Below are 21,078 nucleotides of genomic sequence, written 5' to 3' on the forward strand. Positions count from 1 at the left end.
GATTTAAACAATGCATAAATTATACCGACAAAATATTGTTTTTAAAATATTTATCTATGTTAAAAAAAACTAAAATACTGCAAGCTATTTCCTGAAAATAAAATGTATTTATAATACAAATTAAACGTAAATATACATTATGATAAATGTCACCTTTTTAAACAAAAAATACTGTCTGCAATGCAATACCTGTTTTTGTTTCTCAAAAAAATACAAATAGTATCCTGTCCCTTTGGATGAATCTCGACAGAGAACCTTGCCTTTAAGTTCTAAGATTCGCGTATGCATAGAAAGGCTCAAAAAGGCAAATGCTAACTTATTGCCCAGCTAACTTATTTCTTGTGACAGTGGCGTTATTCAAACTGTAACAACTTATCAGTCTCACGTCCGTTTCTGTCTCTCCATTTTGATACAGAATCTCAACTGAAGAAAAGCTGTGCTGGCACTTTCTAACACATAAAGCATTTGTTTTATAACTAAATAACTATTAGGCCTATTATGTCCTTACCTTTTTTGCTGTGAGAAGAGCTGAAGCTTTCTCCGGGAGACAAGACGCTTCAGCTTTGCTTACGTCCCACTCCGGCAGCCCATTCCCTCTTCCCCGCTCCCGACTCGCTCTCCTCCTTGCACTTGGTTTGCTTATTTGTCGCTTTGAACTGAACTCCCGACTGCCACTTAGCCAGGCTACTTATAGTTTAAAAACTGCTAATTGAAATGATCCATGAGTAGGGATGTTACCTTTTTTTGTGGTTAGTTAACGGAAAGTTACATTTTTGCTTCACTATATGTGCATTACAGAGAGGGAGTTATTTTATTTTGTATTTTAGTCAGATGTTTGTTGTTATGTGCCCCGTGGCGCCCCCCCACCCCTTCCCGTTTCTAACACTCATAACACCCCGAGACCAGCGTTATAGCGAGGGAGTCTAACTTCATTATAACGAATCCCCCTGGGACCTGGAGAAATGTTTGTTATTTCAAATTGTTCACTATAATAGGGTTTGGCAATTTGATCTATCAGAATAATGAAAAAAACACCCAAATATGAATTGAACATCTTTATACAGTGTCCAGTAATTCTTTCAAGATAACTACATATTTATCAACATTAAACTGTATATTTAAAAGAAAACAGTAAATAAATGGAAATAAAAAGTACACTTACATGCTGAATAAAATAATTACATGCACTGTCTCTTAAAAAACATATCCAGCGTATACTGCTTCATATTTTTCGTGCTTTCCTCAATGCACGCTGTTTCAATCTTGTTACCTCCTCACGCCTTTTGCTATGGATGTAGTTTGTGTGAAAATGGCAATGGTTGCACACGTCACACATGATTCACACTACAAAGTTATCTACGAATCAGCCTTATCTTCGAATTAGCCTACCAAGGTCTTTGTTTTCACTGAGAGAATAACACATTCACACTGGAGAAAGTTAAGTGTTAGTCACTACCGAGATCGTTTTATACGGTTAGATTTTGTAAAAGTGATCGTTCCAATAGGGCTAATTTCTATTAAGATAAAGTGTTCTTGTTGCTTGGATCGTGAAAAAAAGGGGTTTGTTATAAGAAGGGTTTTTTGTAATGAAGTTAGACTGTGCGTTAAAATATATATATATATATGCACACACGCATACAGTTGTAGTCAAAAGTTTACTTACTCCAATGGAAATTTTTAATTTCTAGAAATTTTTAGAAAACAAATAAATTTTAGGAAAAATCTTTTGTAGCAAAAGTTTTGCTTTTGAGGATAAGGGAAAAAAAATTAAAAGAAATAGATTATTTATTTCAGCAATTTTTTTGCAAAATTCCAAAAATGCTAATTCAAAAGTATTCATACCCTTTGATGCTATGATAGTATTGTCTACAAGGTGCTAGTAATTTCAATATGATAATGCAGAACCTACTTCCAGAAAAGTCTAGAAAATGCTGGATTGTAGGAGAACATTCTTAGAGAGTATAAAACGGTTAGGCATAGGATGATTGCTGTCATTACCAATGAGTCAATATGGGAAAAAGAAAGGAGCTGTCCGAAGACCTTAGGCAGAAAATTATTTATTGTCATAAAGCTGGAGAAGGATACAAAAAGATTTCCAAGCATTTGAGTATCCCAATTTCAGCTGTTGTTTCTATTATCAAGAAGTACAAGAGTCATGGTACTGTCACAATGCACCCTCGGTCTGGAGGAAAGAAGGTTCTTTCACCAAGAACAAGCAGAAGAATTGTGAGGAAGGTTAATAACAATCTGAGATCGACTGCCAAAGATATTCATAGTGAACTGGCTGCAAGTGGGATTGCATGATGAAGGTCTAAATGGTCGCAAGCCAAGGGAAAGTCCACTCTTAGGAAAATGTTACAAGGAAAATGCTTAAAGTTTGCAAAATGGCATTTGAATGATGTATATGAGTTCTGGTCAAAGTTGTCTGGTGAGATGTACAAAGAAAAAAACACCACACCTACTGTCAAGCATGGAGGTGGTAATATCCTTCTATGGGGCTGTTTTTCCTCTAAGGGCACAAGAAATTTAATTCCAATACATGGTAAAATTGATTTCATCGCATACCAAAAGATATTGGCCAATCATCTGAACCCTCCACTACAAAACTTGGTTTAAAGCATAACTTGATGTTCCAACACAACAATGATCCAAAACACATATTAAAATCTACTTCAGAATGGTTAAAGAAGAATACAATCAAGGTTCTGGAATGGCCCAGTCAAAGTCCCGATCTAAATCCGATTGAGAATCTTTGGTATGAGTTGAAGAAGGCTGTGCACAAGATAAGTCCTTGGAATGAATGAACTGGAACAATTTTGCTTTTAAGAATGGTCAAAAATCACATATTTATAATAACGTTTTATTTAAAGTGTAAGCCAAATAGAAGAAAAAAGCCTGATTTTTTTAAATTCAAAATGCTTCATTGGTGGCATTTGTGTGTGTGTGTGTGTACGGGGAGGGGGTAAGGGAGCTGTTACATAAAAGAAAGATAGAAACAAAAACAAATTAAAACAGGTGGTTGTTCAACAAATCTATCAGTAATACATGCTGCTTTGGATGGTGTACTGGTACCTGTTAATACATGTTTCAAAGAGTCCTAAAGTGCTGATAGATTTGTCACCAGCCAGGATACTCTGTTTAAATAGGGTATAATAAATATTTCATCAGAATTCAGGGATGTAGATGCATATTCATTTGGCACTACTGCTAGGGACTAATAGGTACAGAGACATGCATATAAAGGCCCTTGCTTTACATAAAACTGCCAACTGGCACCAATGTAGAAAAGCTCACCCACAAGCTGCTCTGAATTGCTGACAAGCTCTGGGCTAGCCTGATAAAACTTATCTACATTCATCTACATTTCTGAAGCACCAAGCATTCCAACTCATGATAAAATATTCCGTCATAGCGACCATGCCCAATAATTATCAGAAATGATAACCTGATTACTTTACGTCTAGACAATTCATATAACTATAATCTATGCTGATGAATGTGTACTATGCTTAAATGCATTATTCTTCTATAATGGCATTAAAGACCAGACAGACATTACATTTATCTGTCATAACTCAGGTCTGAAGGACCATTAGGAATGTCGTCCTTCTGTCACCGTGATTTTGTTAGCTGATATTACCAGCCATATCTGGCAGGAATGTGGATGTTAGAAAAGGAAATTACCTTGAGGATCTGCAGTACTATAGGGCTTCTAGCCTGCTAGTGTAGCCAATCATCATTGGAGGAATGGCAAAAATTTATGGAGAACAAATGACACTTTTCCATGCAGATTATACTTAGACTATAGACTTAAACTATACTTAATATCGAATGGGTGTAAAACAATCTAACTTTGGAACAGGTGTTTAATTGGGAATCACTCACCATTGGAGGGCAGTATACGGCATTGTGGGACCAGGCCAACAAATACCTATTAAAACATTTTAGTTTTATGTTTGACCCATTTTGCTTTAGAGAACTCTTTTACTGGCATGCTAGGGCTTTTTTTCATAGTCATTATTTTTCCTAATGAGAGTATCTGACTGAATCATATTTATTTTCACCTAGCTTTATTTTCTGTTTTACAGTCATCCCACGTTGGATTTCTGTAACTGATTAGTTTATACTATTTCACCTTCTGTTGCATATCAGTTAATGGGTAGCTTTATCGCAGGAGATAATAAAGCCTAGCATCTGAGAGATTTCTAATCAACAACTACAGAACCATGTACAATTCTCCCTCTATGCATACTTGAAACAACAATATAAAGGTCAGTGACACGAAGATTGCAGTGCAAAAGGTGCTCGATAACCACAGCTTAAGTAGTTTAAACCAGCCTGGTAATGTAGCACCAATTAGTGGTTATTATTGGCAATTATGTTACTGTTTTTCCCTTGCACAAAAACACACAAATGCACAGTAAACTGACTTCTCAAAGATAACTTATTTGGAAGGTCTCAGGAAAAAAAAGTATATATATATATATATATATCTGTAACTGTGGGACAAAGAAAGAGATAATGGATGACAGGAAAGCAGTTGCTGTCAAGTTTAAAAGACTCTAATCCCAGATACATCAGATGCACCGCTCCCCACCTGCACTGCAATTACAACATCAGCACTCTCACTGCTTCCTGGGCTTCTCACCTGCACTTTCTTGTGCTGAAACCTCAGAGCTGCTTCCCTGCATAGCTTGCACAGCACTTGGCCTATTTATTGCCTGCGATGCCATGGAGACACAGATGCTTTTGTCAGCCTTTAAGTGCAGGAAATAAATAAATAAATATATTATCAGACAAGTAAACCCTAGGAGTCAGGAATGTATACAGATACAGATAAAAAAACAAAAAAAACATGATGTGTTCTACATAGCAGCTGATTGTTTGTCCCCTGCAGTTCCAGCTGAAGGTAGGTTTCTAGTTTTATATTTGTTTTATCATGAATGTCTGTGGTCTCTATGTAAGATGCGGTCTGCCAAGGACAGGTTTTGGAAGACATCAAAAAAGTGAAATCTGGTATTTCAATGGAAATAATTCTGAATGCACTCACCTTCTGGTGGCATCAAGGCATTTCCTGTTTTAAAGGGATACTTCATGAGGTGCCGACAGACTTCCAGTCATATTAATGTCTACAGAAGTAGTCAAGTGTACCAGAACAGGAATTGCAGGTATTGCATCAAAATGCATATGAAAGTGTAACTAACAGATTTTCCTTTTTTCATTTGCAGCATGCAAGAGGTTTAGCATGCAATGAACCTAACACTGCTCTTTATGAAAATGCATGACGAATGAGGAAGCCCATTCAGTGTTGGAAACTGTCAAGCCTGGCTCAGAACAGATGCTCTCTTGGGCTTCTTCATTGCCCAGGGTCACCCACCTCAGCTGTCAGACCAGATAAAGGCCCTCTGTTGGAGAGTAAATGCCTGGCATCCACACACCTTGGATTTTTCCAGGAATTAATTATTCAAGACCATTGTTTTGCTTTGAAAATCAGTAGGGAGGTTGGAATAGGCACATGGCAGGAAATATCTTAAACGTGTCACTCAACATACTTTACATATTCAAGCTACATGGTCAAAATGCTTTGCAGGTGTTTCCTTTGCACATGAAGTGAGCACAGTAGCTATACTGGGTTTGAATGACTGCACCATTGACTCGGTTGCTTCTTTAATGTCCTAATAGTTTATTTTGAAGCATTTCATTAAAATCATCCTATTACATTTTCAGAGGAGACACTAATCCAATTACAATTTGAGTTAGCTTTCTCCCCAGATTTTATTTCAGGGTAACTGAAGCCAAGCCTTGCAAAGGAACTATTAAAAAATAGGGAATTGAAGATCTCAATGGAAGGTATAGTAATATTTTACAATTATACAATACAATCCATCCCTTATGGTTTAATGTGTATGTAAGGGTCAGTGTTGTGAGATGCACTGCAGTTATCAGGGGCGTGCGCAGGATTTTAAGTTGAACTTATATGGTGGTGGTGGGGGGGGGGGGCACTTTTTAAAATGGGCTACCGATTTGCATATGGCAGGTGTTAAACTCGGGCTATTCAATTATGAATATAGCTATTACTGAACTTGAGTATGCATGAGTTGAATTATTAAAAACATTTACCATGATAGCATGTTTCGTCTTTTTGAAAATTCAAGTCAAAACAAATTGAATTAGCTTTTATTCACTCTGTTTCAAATACAAACTATGAACAGTAGATGACGCTATGTGGAAGTGTGGTGTCGTTTCCCATTTCATTTTATCAAGCTATATCAACATCCCTATCATACATACTGTATATACTCATAAAACATGAAAGCATAAATTATTATTGCGTAATATATATATATATATATATATATATATATATATATATATATATATATATATATATATATATATATATATATATATATAAATTAATAGCATCACACTCACAATTTCAATGAAAATCCACCCGCCAAGGAGCCATATGGATGAAGCTATCCGCGTCATCCTCTAAATCGATTGAGCTTGTTAAATCAGTTTCTATTGCCAAAACAGTTGCTGTAGACAGTGTTGGGTCATGGTGCTTCTAAGTCTCTTAAGAATGCGCTTTTTGGTGCTTCTAAGTCTCTTAAGAATGCGCTTTTTGGAGAAACATCTCTCTGCAGTTGCAGCTATAATCTGTAGCGTTGCTAAGAGCACCAGTAGATCAAACACCTCAGGACAAAGGAGGTTCAGTTTGTGCTCCTTACGCACCTTCAGGAGTTCCGGGAAATGACTTCCACTGTCCGAATCCCGAGGACGTAAGATTGGCTCAATATGTTGTACAATCACATTTTACTGCATCTCAGGAACTATGCACTTAAACTCTCCATTTAACTTCTGAAGTGCTTCTTTTCCTTTTGGTATATTCACAGATCTCATTTTTTTTGCAGCAGAGCATGAAGCTGCTTTTCTGATTATCGCCTTTCAATTTCACTGATTGCTGCATCCAGAGAAGGGGAAAAAAAATCCACTTTATATTTTTCCTCTAGAGATTTAAAGCAATGGGATTCTGAGCTTCTACTGTAAAACCGATCCAATGTTTTCGGCTGTCGCTTTTTTCTCAATGTGGGCAGATGCAGATTCTTCTCACTGGCCTGGTGCTCAGCTATCTCTGAATATTCGTGGATCTTTTCGTCTATTCTCAGACTGCGCAAAATAATTAAGCAGCTCTCAACCGCATTCAGCGTTTTCTAGCTGTAAGAACATGCTGCAATAATGCACGCAGTTCAACACATCCAAAAATGCCAAGAGGCAGAGTACAAATCCAAAATGCATCTGTATCATTAATGCCTTTGCCTCGGGCTGACACCTTTGCTTTGGTGTCACTCTGCTAAATGTTTTCTAAAGTTTTGTTTTATATTATCAAATTGTTCATCTATGACCTGCAAAAGCAGTTGTGTGCGTACCAATGTACTTCATGTAGAGCGTGAAGACGCCTTTCACATCAGCTACCTTCATTGCCGCTAAAACGCGAAATTCCTTCTGTTGTCATGGCGTCCTCCTGAATTTTTTTAAAAATGGAGTTGTGGTGATTGCTTGCAGTTATAAAGGTTCTGAACAAGCCCAAAGAACCTTTTTGAAACTGTTTTCGAGCTCACTGTGTCAACCACAGCTAAATTCAGGCAATGTGCATAGCAATGTGTGTTTTTTTTTAACATGTCTGCTGACATTATTTTCCCCATCATAGCACTGTCCTCTTAAATTACTGCAAGATACACATGCTCTCTGGAATATGAAAAAAAGTTCCTCAGCAGTATTGCTTGCTGTGTCCTGCAGATTTACAATTCTCTCTAATTTCGCAATTTTCACTAACATACCAGAAAGCGAATATTCAAGCCACGATGCTGCTTCTGATATTTTGTACCAAGCTGCAATGAATAAGTGTACTTTATTTCCAAATGCAATTTGTGGAAATGTGTTTTGCACAGGCTGATGTGGGCCTTTATTTACAATGCACAGATGTTCTACTTCATTGTCAGTGTCAGAGAAGAGCAGCCCATGATTAATCGGGCACTCACTTTCTGTAATGGCGTCATCAGAAGCAGCTTGCTGTGTTTCATCAGCTGAAGTCATATTTGAGCCTTCTGCTCCTCTTGCTAATTCTTCTTCTGTGGGGTCTTGTGGGACTGAAGGGTCTGCTCAAGCAAGGGAGGGCAAGTTGTTATCCAGTGGCTTATCCGCAGATAACTGCTTTTTGAAAAATGTTCTACTACCCATGATGACTGCTTCTGCTCTACAGGTTTAACTTAATGGTAATGTCATTGCAAATGTGCTCACGTTTTCAACTGCAACAAGTTTGTGACCTGTACACGCCCGACCACAATCTCATTTACAACGCTTGTGTAGTTGTTCGTTAGCTCGTTATGTGGAAATGCAATTGGTGAGTGCCAGTGAGGAAAATTACAGAGAATTGATAAGAAAAAAATAATATCTTTGATATGATTATTGGGGTTGGGGGCCCTTTTGCACACCCCTGGCAGTTATGAATCTGACCCTTCACTGAGACGAGATAAAAAGGTCTATATCCACAAATGCAGACAATACTGGTTCTTATGCATAGTGGTTAGAAGCTTGCTTGTGATGTGGTCAGTTGTTTGCAGAACAATGCACTACATCCAACGGTATGCATGCAGACAAAGAGACGCATCTGCAAAGCATTGCAGAAAGTTGGTCATTCAGAAAACCATTTCAATGGCAATACACTTGCTCGCCCTACAGCTGTTCATGCCAGTGGGACATCTGTCGTGACTACCCTTTGACTAATTTCACATCAGTTGAATTGCCCAACATAAACAGAAATTCATACTTCACCACAATGAATACCCTGAAGAAATGCTGACCATGCCCTGGCCCATCGTTTTAAATTGAAAGCAATTCAATTCTGCATGACTGAAATCTGTTTCTTTTGTTCCAACACATGCAATCACCTCAGGCATTTTGCAATTGCTGTTTTAAGTGCCTAGTTTTATTCTTGAAAGCCAGTTTTGACTGAGTAGAGTCTTGTGTCTTCATGTTGATGAAAATAACACTTAAGAAGTTCCCACTGTCTTCAACATACACGCCACATTTCATTGACATATGGTGTGTCACCATTGCACGGAAACTTGATGAAATGATATCACTAACAAAGTGCAGATATGTCTACCCAAAAAGCATGATTCACATGTAACACATGTCAATAGCCCTCTTTTTTATGGTACGAAGGCCTGAATTAAATACAAGTTTATAGTACCGCTATAGATTGTAATAACTTTGACGCTGCTATAATTTTGTTTAGGCCTATAACCCTACAACATACTGTATTAGAACAATGTAACTACATTATATGAGGATTCTTATTGTCATTAGAATTGTCAGATTTTAATCACTTCTTATATCTCTCTTCATCTCTGTATATGACAACTATATTTTCTGTGTAGAAACATTTTTGTCCAGGCAAGGAAATCTTATGAGCAGCTTCTGACTATGTTGTAGTACAGCTGGTAGCAACCTATGATAATGACTACTGTAATTCAAAACACAATTACACAAGGTTAATAACGCAAGCCATCTTCAAGGATGCTGTTATTGTTACACTGTGCTTTAGAGTTTACCTAGAAAGACCATTCTAAATCCAATAGCCAGCTGACAATTAAACTACAAAATAACTTTCTTAAATTTGGTTCTATTCACTTGCACAGTTTACAGCCAACAGGAAGGATTGCATTCAGTTTCCCAATCAGATTCTTGTTAACCAGTGCTTCAGTTTCACAATGCACACAAAACTATAGAAAGGGAAAGTTTACTGACCTGTGGCTCTCTTGTGGGTGGCTTCCCTCTCCTGCTGGATGCCGTGGTGGTTGTTATTTCCATTATGGAGGTGGACGTTTGGGACTGGTTTGCAGTTGCACTGGATTCTGTTGTCATAGAGGACGGTGCTTCCCCAACGAGCCTCACACTGCCTTCGATCTTGATGTTGGGGTCATTGTCAACTGCCATGTTCAGCACTTTCAAGCCATTGTAGTAAAGACCAGAAAGCTGGCCCTGGAATGGACGGCTCCTGTCCTTGCCTCCAATTTTTATAGTCGTTTGACTATTGAAGATAGTAAGCTGGCGCCCTGTGGAAACAATGTTACATACATACAAGAATGTTGACTGTTGACGCCAAAGTTCTGGGAAGAACGATGAACAATAATCACGTCATGTGACAGATTATTCATGGAGTGGCTAATGGTAGCAATAAATTACCTATGAGTTATCAGGCAAGTAATTTATTGCTTTATGATGGAATGCCTATGAAATGCATATATAAAATACTGTAAATCAATGTTTTTTTGCTAAAAGGTCAATCAAAGCCAAGTTATTATAAATGTTCTTTATAAAGGTGCAAAATGTGAAAGATAGTTACTACACTGATTCTTGACCCTGTCTTTAAAGAATGATATCATTCAGTTAATTAAGTTTATTTCTGCTTTTTATTGTAAATATGATATCTTCAGAAATGTTCATAATTTAATTGTTTTCAAATTTAAAATGATTAATCACAGCACTTGAAACAAGATGAAAATAAAGTTTGTATTTGTAACAATTATGTTTGGAAAGCTGGTTTTGTTTTTAGTATAAATGTATGTTTAGCTGTCTGACACAATAACTATGAAGGTACATGAGGAATCTTACAAATCCTCTTGGTGTTCTACTGATCAGGGTTAGTTCCCTCAGGATTACCAATTTAAACAAGTGCATTGAAACTGTCTTTACTGTTTGTAGGTCAGACAAAATAGATGATCTGTTTGTAGTTTCAAGCAATTTTGAATTCAGTTTAGACCTTTTGTAAGTGCAGTTGTTTCTTCTGGGGATTATAGTCATGACGAATATTTCTGTTCACAATAAAAAAAAAAAAATAAATAAAAAAAATACTGTAGATGTTGTTGTCTGGCCTGTTGACCTTTTGTATGAAACTAACATTTTGAGTCATATTATAACTGACAATTTGAAATCAAGCCTAACACAATTATAATTACCCTGCCCATATTAATGAGTAATTTGGAAAGAAAGGATCTTATTGAGACACTAGATGTAAAACTTGATAGAAGCCTATGCCTAGCAGGGATCAAACTATGTCAGGAATGGATCTTCTCAAGCAGCGGGGTAAACTTAGGTTGTGTTTCTCAATGAACTTTTAACGCTAGGAAATGGTGTTCTTGCATGAAGTATTTTGAAACACAAACAGCTTCACGAAGCTTACAATGAATTGTTCTTCAAACTTCTGATTGCCTTTCAGCAAGTGAGGGAAGTTAAAAAAAATGTAGATGTAAATTTGACTTCAAGAATGAAACACATAACAATGGTCGCTCATGGTAACATTTCCATTAAAAAGGATAACAGAAAAAAGCAAACCTTTTTAAAAAATATACCATTATAACACATTTTCTATTTAAAATACAATTTCAGCACAGACACAAAAGCATGCACCAAAATTAAAGAGTTTTAATTGTTTTAATAAGTTTTCTTGTTCTTAAATCTCTGGTATTTACATATTTTGTTAAAGGGACTTCATTGCTGATGCCAATCAATATTGCACTCTATTTAAGATGCCTATAAGTTTAAACAGTACGGTTTTTCAGGAACCATAATGAAACATCTGCTAATTGGACCGTTTTAGTTAATAATTTAGATGTTTACAGCAGGAAAAAATAAAACTATAAATAATTTATCATTTTTTGTTAAGAAAGGCTAATATTACTTAGAAGATTATATTTACAGTCCCTTTAACCGTAAGTTAACAGAAGATAATTATTAAACATTTGATATTTCTTAATGGGTATATAAATTATTATGCAAATGTGTGCAAATATTACAAGCTATATTTTACATTTTTTAATATTTTGTTTTATTTAGTTTTACTGAATATTTATATTTAACTTTTATTGATGTTCCAAAGTATTACTTGGTTATGTTCAAATTATTTTTATTTGAAGTTTTAATGTTTTTACCTTTGTCGAGTAGCCATTCATCAACTACTCGACCGAGTCGATATGGGATTCGCTGTCTAGCAATCGCCAGGCGCTCGTTATCATTGTTTCCTTTAAAGTTTAAAGAGACATTTCATTGGTTAAAATCTGTAAGGTCAAAGGTTAAATGTTAATACTTAAAGCTTGAGCTATACAATTGCCACAGGAGTTTTTGTAATTTTGGAAATTTAAAAAATGCTACCTAAAACATTTCATTAGTCAAAACTTTTCATTCAGTCAGTTAATTTTATTTTAGCAAACAAAATTATTCCTATATTAATTGAGAATTAGAAAGCTGCATTTTCAACTAGGTTATTAGAGTTAAATTATAGAACAACCCAAACAACAAATTTAAACATATCCATCTCATAGCTTTACAAATTATATATATATATATATATATATATATATATATATATATATATATATATATATATATATATATATATATATTATATATATAAGTAACTGGAAAAGAAAAAAGAAAAAAAAACGTTTTAAGAAAAATCGATCAATTTGTAACTAGTCTACTTTGTCCAAAATAAGAACAAACAGGTTTTATGTCAGTCAAAAAACAGTTCAATCAGTAAATCTCTTCTTGTGTATCATGGATGTAGTACATACGAAAGGTAGAAACTTTTGAAAGTTTTGATTTTGATTTTGTTTTGTAAAATAGAACAAAACATATATATTTATATATATATATATATATATATTATATATTATATATATATATATATATATATATATATACAATGTAATAACTGTAACAAATCCATACATGTCTTACTAAATGCATAGACATACTTAGTTTTTAAAAGGCTTTGACAAGCGCATCCCTGTGACTTATGGTCCACCCAATGGTATCCAGCAGATGTACATTTTGCTTTTAATTTAAACACAAAAGTGAACTTTCCCAACATTTCTTTTTTGTATTAGCACATTTGGAAACAATATATCTTAATCTTAATCCCCAAAAAGAGCTGCTATTTCTTAGGTACTTTGTTGCTGCCCCACTTGGTAATTGTATGAGTACAATTGACATTTACTTCTCATCTCATTTCATTAAGTGCTCCTTATAATATTAAAATGTTATGCTTCAAACAACATTCACCTTCCATTCACTAGCTCGGCTCTGTCAGTAACCAAGTGTTTTCATGTTAGAACTGTTAACAACAATTATTTAAGCCTTTTAATTCGGCACACAGGTCTGTCTACTAAAGCAGAACTATCTTCCATTGTGTGTGAGGGTGTGTGGTGTGTGTCATGGGACTTTGTTAGTTTAATGATTTTCTTCATGAGCAAAAAAAAAAAAAAACTTGTACTGGTATTATTTATAATCCTAATTTTGTTGATTACCCAACACAACACAGAAAATCTCTTGTAATTAAAATTTAAAAATAAATCAATTAACAGTGCCTAATGATGCAAATCTGTCTTGTAAATATTATACTGTGGGTTGCATACATCTGTGATATGGTCTGATTCAAAAGCATTTACCGTGGAGACCATGAATGCTACAGTTTCTGCACACTGAAATAACGGGCACTACAGTACATGCATTTATCTTCTATAAAGATTGCAACACTTGGATTTCAAAAGCGCAGTGTTTTTTTTTTTTTTCTAACCCTTATAAATATTTCTATTTTTATTTCACCTCACACGTAGTAAAGCCATAAAACATATCTTGTAAGGTACAGATTTATGAATCGAAAAGATGTTTCCGCAAGATAATGTATCCAAAAATGATAGCTGAGCTGCATGCTGCTTATACAATTCTAAGCCAAAAGGCACCAAAAAAAAAAAAAATTACAAGTATAAGTTTTTGCTCTGTGGAAGCAGACATGCTTGTCAAAGTTAATAATGCCTTGATCAAGTGATGAGTGTCAGCTTTAATTGTATATGTCTATTTGTATTTCTAGCATGAAATGTGCCCATTTCAAGTGTCTCCTATTTCAATGAATGTTCTTTTAGAAATAGAGCCAAGGATCAGACATGGCCATCCAAGGATTTGCACTTTGACATTGTCTTCCAAGATTCAATTCCAGACAACTTCATTCTTCCACCAAATAGACAATATTCTGTCACATTGCACTGCATTAATTCTGTCTGAACATGTAGACTTCAGAGGAATAACAGTAATTTAACAGATTCAGAGAGAGCCGAAAGAAGTGAGAAAGGTCGATTCACTGAATCAGATCTAAATCTGCTGGCTGTATTGAGAAAGAGCAGTTGAAAATGTTTTAATCCTATCTTTATATCTTTGGGTCAGATGTGACACACCAGGTATGTCAGCTGAGGTAATATTCTTTTTTTTTTCACTGTATTATATTGCAATCGCCTCAGTCTAATTCCATTTTGTTCTGTGAAATAAAAGTGTCAGTCATTCGATGTGAAATGGTGTTCTTGGAAAGGAGAGGGGGCTAAATACTAATCTCGACAGTAGAACACAATAGATGAAAGACCTAGTTATGTCTCAGTGCCCTGTGATACAATATTTTATGCACTATAACATTGGCTCATTGACTCATTGAAACCACAGAGGTTAGAATATTTCCTTGTTGTTTTTTTGCACTCAGATGTTACAGTTCTTGTTATACTGTGGAAAAGTATCACATGCAAGTCTCAAAAATCCAATCGGGGGAAAAAAAAAACACCCTTCGTAGGTTGCTTCATTCTAGCAATGTTCGATGTTTGAGTGTTTTCATTCACATCTATGCATGCATTTTAGATGTTCTGTAGTTACAGGATGCATCAACAATGCCCAGCCTCATCTAAGAACAGCAGCAGAATAACAACGAGTGGTGTCCCAACTCATCACTATGGGCTGTTGTGTGGTCTGTAGAAACTGTAATTACTTATTATCGATAAGCTGTCAAAAACGTTACTATAGGTTTCAGCCTTCTTCCAGGTACAATTTCCAATAGCAGGACAGTGGGTTCAAATATATCCAAGCGGGGGCAGACTGACGGGAATGCGGTTATGAGAAACTTGATTACTGGTTGTCTGACTAGTCTTGAAGGATCAATCTGTGCTCTTGAGTGCATGGGCAACACCCCCTCAGAAACCAAAAACAGAACAAAACAAAAACAAACAACAAGAAAACAAAGAGACTCCTACAAGTTTCCAGATACCCAGCAGACAAGATCACAAACTGGAGTGAATCAAAACACATAATGACATTTTGGCCTAATCCTGCACATGAGCTACTTTTCTTAAAATGAGGTATTGACTCGGGCATATACAAGAGCCAAGAGAAGAATGGTGAAGTCTTATTTCTGGGTACCGTTCTGGTTTGATAATTGAATTGCAAACAGGATAAGGGGAGGAATTTGTCCTACTCTTATCAAACTTAAGTATGTCAAAGGGGAAAAGGGGTTTATATATTATTTTGTAATGTTAGAGTGACATTTCTCTCAGTAAGTAACAGCAATGACTACTTACATATAGGGGTTATGTATTTAGGATTAGGAAGGATTTAGGGTAAAACAAGAAAAAAGAAAGCTTTTAGGCTTTTAACTTTTAAAAGCCAAGGGCTGTAGTATGTAAGAGCATGTAGTAAAAAATGCCACAAACAAAAAAAAAAAGAGAGAGGTTTGCTTATTATTAGGTATCTCAAAGACTAGTATCTGTGGCTAACAAAATGTTTGGGTCTAAATATATATTTTGGAACATATTTTTGAGATTGTTTTATGTGGCAAGGATCACCCTGCCATTTTATACACCTGCAAAGTACTGGCACCCAAATGTTAAAGCCATGTTTTTTTCAAGTCATAATGTCACAGCATTTAGAAGTGTCCTTTAGGATTGTTTAATACAAAAAGCAATGTAGACTGTTACTCAAAGCACTCCTTTTTTTATCATGAGTCCTTTTATTTAAGATCGCCTACATAATATATTATCTTTTTCTTTCTTATTTTGTTGCTGCAAGAATTGAGGGAAAAAAAAACTGTGAGAATGGCATAAAAATGTCACCAAGTTACAACCAGTTTTGATCTTTCTATTTTATTTCCAAGAAAGCTTTCACCATTCACAAAACATAGTGACATAATATTGTATATTTCATCAGTAACAGACAACTATATTAAAGCTTTTTTTTTCTGAAATTTCCATATACAAGTTGCCTTAGGTAGCTTCAAATCGTGTAGACTAGAGATGAACCAATTTCACACATGTGATACTTGATAATCAGACACCAGACAGCACCAGCATACAACATGCAGCTAGGGGACTGATTGTGTAAGTCAGTCATTCTGCAATTTTTATACAAACACTATTCTGAGAAATGGATATTTCTCAGTAACTGGATAGTGTGTGCTAGAGTAGGTAAGCAATAGCACTACACTAAAAAGTCAGATCAGGAAGCCACACATGATAACCCAAAGCTTTTATTCAATGGGATTTATTAGTTTGCATGTGTGAATAAACACACTTGCTCACACCTCAGATGGGACAGATGCCTGGCCTGTCAAGGTGGATTTTGAACTTGCAAATTTGCAAAGCTGGATAATTATTGGCTGTTTTATAATGCACACTAACACCTTATAGTCAAAAACTATAAGGTGATATTCTATTAGCACAGAGAAGATAAATAAAACTACTGCCATAATATCTAGATAGATCCATTCTAATCCTGTGGATACTGTTGGTGTTCTACAATTTCCAAATAGCATATTTTACATGTGTGATAATGTTTTGGTTAGACCCATAATATGATTTTTATGGTTCAGTTAAAAAAATAAGACATCACAGAACAATAGTATTATGAAGATAAATGGTTAACAAAAAATAAATAAATAAATAAATCTAATGTCTGTGGCTTCTGAGTAACTTAACTGTGCCTGCCGCAATCTCATCTTGTTTAAAATGTCAATGTCGGCTATAAAATTGTCAAATACCAATGACTGGTCTTTAGCTCTGTGTGCTGTTTATTTTTAAGTGCTCAAAAAAGACAATTAATCTCAATGAATCTAAAATCTATAAACAAAAATATATATATATATATATATATATATATATATATATATATATATATATATATATATATATATATATATATATATATATATATATATATATACAGCTGTTGTTGCTTGCCATTCAAACCTAAGGGCCATTGCAAGTGCTTTATCACCACTGTCTCATCTATTAGACTGCACAGGACCTGAATCTTGTCAGAGGGACAATTCTCTAAGGGTTATGCATGGTTAGATGCAACCTAACTGGAACAATGGTGGAGAGGTCATTATTTGGACAAGCACTTGCAAGCAGAAAAGCCAAAGGCTCCCAGCGATGAGAGAAAATGGCAGAGAGGAGAACAAAATTTGTTTCATGTCACCACTGTGGCCACTGAAAAGGCCTGTGGTGAAAAAGCTCTTTATTTTGTTTTGCTTGTTTTATTTATTTGTTTATTTATTTATTTATTTATTTTTCAGCTGGGTATGAGAGTGGAATTGCTGTTTGGACATTTATGCCTTATAGTTATCTTCATATAAAAAGAGTAATCTCTTTCAAGTGATCTATTTTTATAAATTGTACACATTTTTCTTTCATGCTATTGGCAAGGGATGTAAACAGAGGATGTAAATAACAGGATGGGATGCACGCACAATGTGATATGAGAGCACAGGTGCATGCTAGCTCTGCTGCAGTCCTCAGGACATGTCTTTAATTCGTGTCACTAACACAAAAAAAACACATGTATTCAGACCACTTAAATATGTTCCACATAACATCAGACTTAACCTGAGGGAACACAAAGCCACTTTGTGGCTTAGGACTTAGTTTCAGAAGACTAAGTTTCAGGCCATTGCATTGCACACCAGGGGAGACTTGGGGTTTGATACAGCAAAGATGCCTCAAACTAGGTCTCCTGGCCACTATTCCTTAAAAAGTTTACAGTGGATTCAGAAAAATATTAAGAAAAAAAAAAAAAAAAAAAAAACAGTTGTCTGCAAACTGCTTGCAAACAATCTTACTTGTTATTTTAAAATCAGATCAGTGAAAATTTGTTTCAAGTAGAAATCTTTAGTGTCTTCAAAATGTTTTCAATTGGCTGGTTTTACAGACCCCTATTAATCTTGGACTGCTTTACCTAAAATGACATCAGTTAGTCCAATATTAGTGTTAATCAGGGTCTGTGAAACCAGACAATTCATTTTCTTTTGAGTATCAATTTAGCACTATTGAACATTTAATAGTTGATTCAATTTTAAAAGAACCACATAATCCAGTGGCGCATACTTTGTTTTAATATTGTAGAACTACAGTCAGATTGCTGCCAGTTCTTTATAATAATATATCATTTTATTATTTATAATAATATAGCATTTTATTATTTATAATAATATAGCATTTTATTATTTATAATAATATAGCATTTTACAGTGTGGGGTTTGCCTTTCTTTTGCCTAACTTTAGGAGAAAAAAAAAATTGCACAGCTTGTGAGCTAATTTTTACTGTCTATATTTGAGATGCTGCAGCATACTGAAATACTGCAAATTGTCCCCGTCTTTATTAATGTTAAACATCATTAAGGATGCAATCCAGTCTTGCGGTGTATTGATCTGGGGTTACAGAGAGGAGGCGTGTGTTATCAGACCTGATTCTCTTCCAAACTCATTCCTTTACCTGCCGTCACAAAGCCTTGTTGACCAGGTTTAGATGACATGTTATTTATAAAACTCCTTATCTGTGCAGCCAGGCTTTGCGAACACAACATTTGCATTCACCAAGCCTCGGTGTATTTTCATTTACTACAAAAAGTCAGATAAGGCAGCAATAAGGTATGTTTTAAAGTTAAATAAAATATACAATATTTAATTGTGACTAGCTTTGATTATTCCAAAATACACTGTAATGCAACCCTATTGCAATCCACTGGAATACCAATGTAATAGATGTAATGTTTTGACAAAAAAGCCCACCATGTAATATTATTATTGGCATAAATGGTAAGTAAAAGGTAATATTAGCACATTTGAACTACCACTGTAAGGAAATGTGGTAACACTTTACATTGTGTCTCTAATTACTATGTATTTACATATTAGTTACTTGGTAAATTCATGTATACTTACATATAATTGCAATGTTTTATGCATAGTGTACTTAATGTGTGAATATTGCACGATCTAAGTACACAATTGTATCAGAAAAGGTTAGGGTTAAGGTTAGGGTTATAGTGTGTAAAAATATTTACACATTAAGTACATTGTAACTATGCATAATAACATTGTAACTATGTGTAGGCACACACGTATTTATTAAGTAAGTATTACGTAAATACATAGTAATTAGATACACTTAAAGTAAAGTGTTACAGGAAACTTTAAGTCAGTTATGTGAGAAATTGTGTGCCACTGTGTATAATATTGTAATTGAAAATAATTTGCTGAATCAGTATTGCCACTCCCAATATTCTGTTTGAAGAGGCCATCGTGATGTAACTTTTTCAATATACATACAGCATGTTCCTACAGTTCTGAAGACCAGTCATTGGTCCTTTGAACTAGTTTTAAAGAGATTTTCAATGCCGTTGAGCTCATAGTCGTATAATGTCTAATAAGTAATTACTGTAGGACATTTGTTTAACGTGACCAATTTGCATAGCAAAAAAATAACCTCTTCAGTGTATGTGGGTCAGCTCTCTGTTAAGGCAGGCTGATTTGTAGTGTTCTAGTTACATTCAGTACACAGAGCCCATAAATTTCCTTTTAACTGTGGGGGCTATATTACATAAAGTTAGTGACTGCTACAATTCTTCCTATCCTAGATTATGGTTACTACCAGTTTGCTTCCAAGAGGTCTTTGAACAAACTGGATGTAATATATAATTCATGCTGGAGATTGCTTCCTGATTCTCCCTCTTTGACACACCATTGTCACATGCATATTAAACTAGGCTAGCTGTCATAAATCGTAGGCTTTTTCATTGGTGTTGTTTTGCTCTTAAGGTTCTTAAAGGTTTGGTACCTCCTTATCTGAATGTTCTGGTGGAAAAGATTAACACTGGCTGTAATTTACGCTCTCAGGATTCTGTTAGTTTGGCAGTCTCAAGGGTTTGCACACGTTTGAGAGAACATTAGGTTATTATCATAACCCTGGATCCTTCAAATAGAAATGTAACCATTACCAAATGGATATTTATTTCCTAAAGACCAGCATCCTGAAAATTGCATACCAAAGTTGCCCCGAGGGCACAAAAGAACTGCGGTCACAGATCTCAAGGTCATTTTTCTTTCAAGCCTGCTGCAATCATGAACGCAGTGACCTTGAAGGTTATTGGTTACATCTCTATCAAGTACGAAATGTTTAATTACCGAATGCAAGATTGCAGATGACTAGAACGCTACAAGGCTAAGCTAAAAGCTGCCCTGTGTTTTACCAGTCGGAATCCCAGTAATTAGCTAGGGTGAAAAACGTGAGGGTGAACTCACTTCTAGTTCCAAAATCAGGGTTTTGAGGATCCACAACATTAAGTCTGTAGAACCTAGTGAAGGTATGCGGAGTAGCTCAGACCACCACATTGCATATGTCCTTGAGAGATGCACCCTGGAATAAAGCCCACGAAGTTGCCATGCCCCCAGTGGAATGGGCAGTGAGCTTTTCTGGAGGGTCATGGGCAGCCCTGACAGTGTCTGCTCTCCACTTGGACAGCCGCTGCATAGACAGGGCTTAACCATGGGATTTTGTCCCATAGCAGACGAATTGTTCTGACTGCCTCTAACTTTTTGTCCTGTTAACGTAGTACACCAGGGCCTGAACTGGGACGAGCATATAGAGCTGTTGCTTTCTGTCAGACTGGAAAGGAGGTGGATGGAGAGCCTCCAATTCCACAGACTGGTTGACATGGAATTCCAAGATAGTCTTTGGTAAAAAGGCAGGACTGTTATGGAGCAGGACCTTTGTCCTGGCTTTGGTAAAAATGGATGGGTCTTTTGCTATCAAGAAAGTTAACGTGCGGTGATAGCGTGCCAGAAAGCTGCATGAATGATAAAAATTTCAGCTCAGCTGGATGCAGGGGCTCAAATGGAGGCTTCATGAGGCTTCATCAGCACA

At 35.6% G+C, this 21,078-nt stretch overlaps 1 protein-coding gene across 28 annotated transcripts in view; it reads right to left on the reverse strand.

The window, feature by feature from the left end:
- Positions 1–21,078, reverse strand: part of LOC121316704 (neurexin-1-like) — a 442,910-nt gene that overhangs the window by 56,083 nt on the left and 365,749 nt on the right. For 17 of the 28 annotated variants that reach the window (XM_041251785.1, XM_041251784.1, XM_041251778.1 and 14 more), the window contains 2 exons: positions 12,000–12,089; positions 9,817–10,124 (listed from right to left, as the gene is read on the reverse strand). In XM_041251785.1, coding sequence (XP_041107719.1) covers positions 9,817–10,124; positions 12,000–12,089 — 398 coding nt within the window. The remainder of the gene's footprint in view (positions 1–9,816; positions 10,125–11,999; positions 12,090–21,078) is intronic. The other 11 variants (XM_041251791.1, XM_041251800.1, XM_041251794.1 and 8 more) reach the window with 1 other exon arrangement.

This window comes from Polyodon spathula, chromosome 6, assembly GCF_017654505.1.
Source record: "Polyodon spathula isolate WHYD16114869_AA chromosome 6, ASM1765450v1, whole genome shotgun sequence".
Lineage (NCBI taxonomy): Eukaryota > Metazoa > Chordata > Actinopteri > Acipenseriformes > Polyodontidae > Polyodon > Polyodon spathula.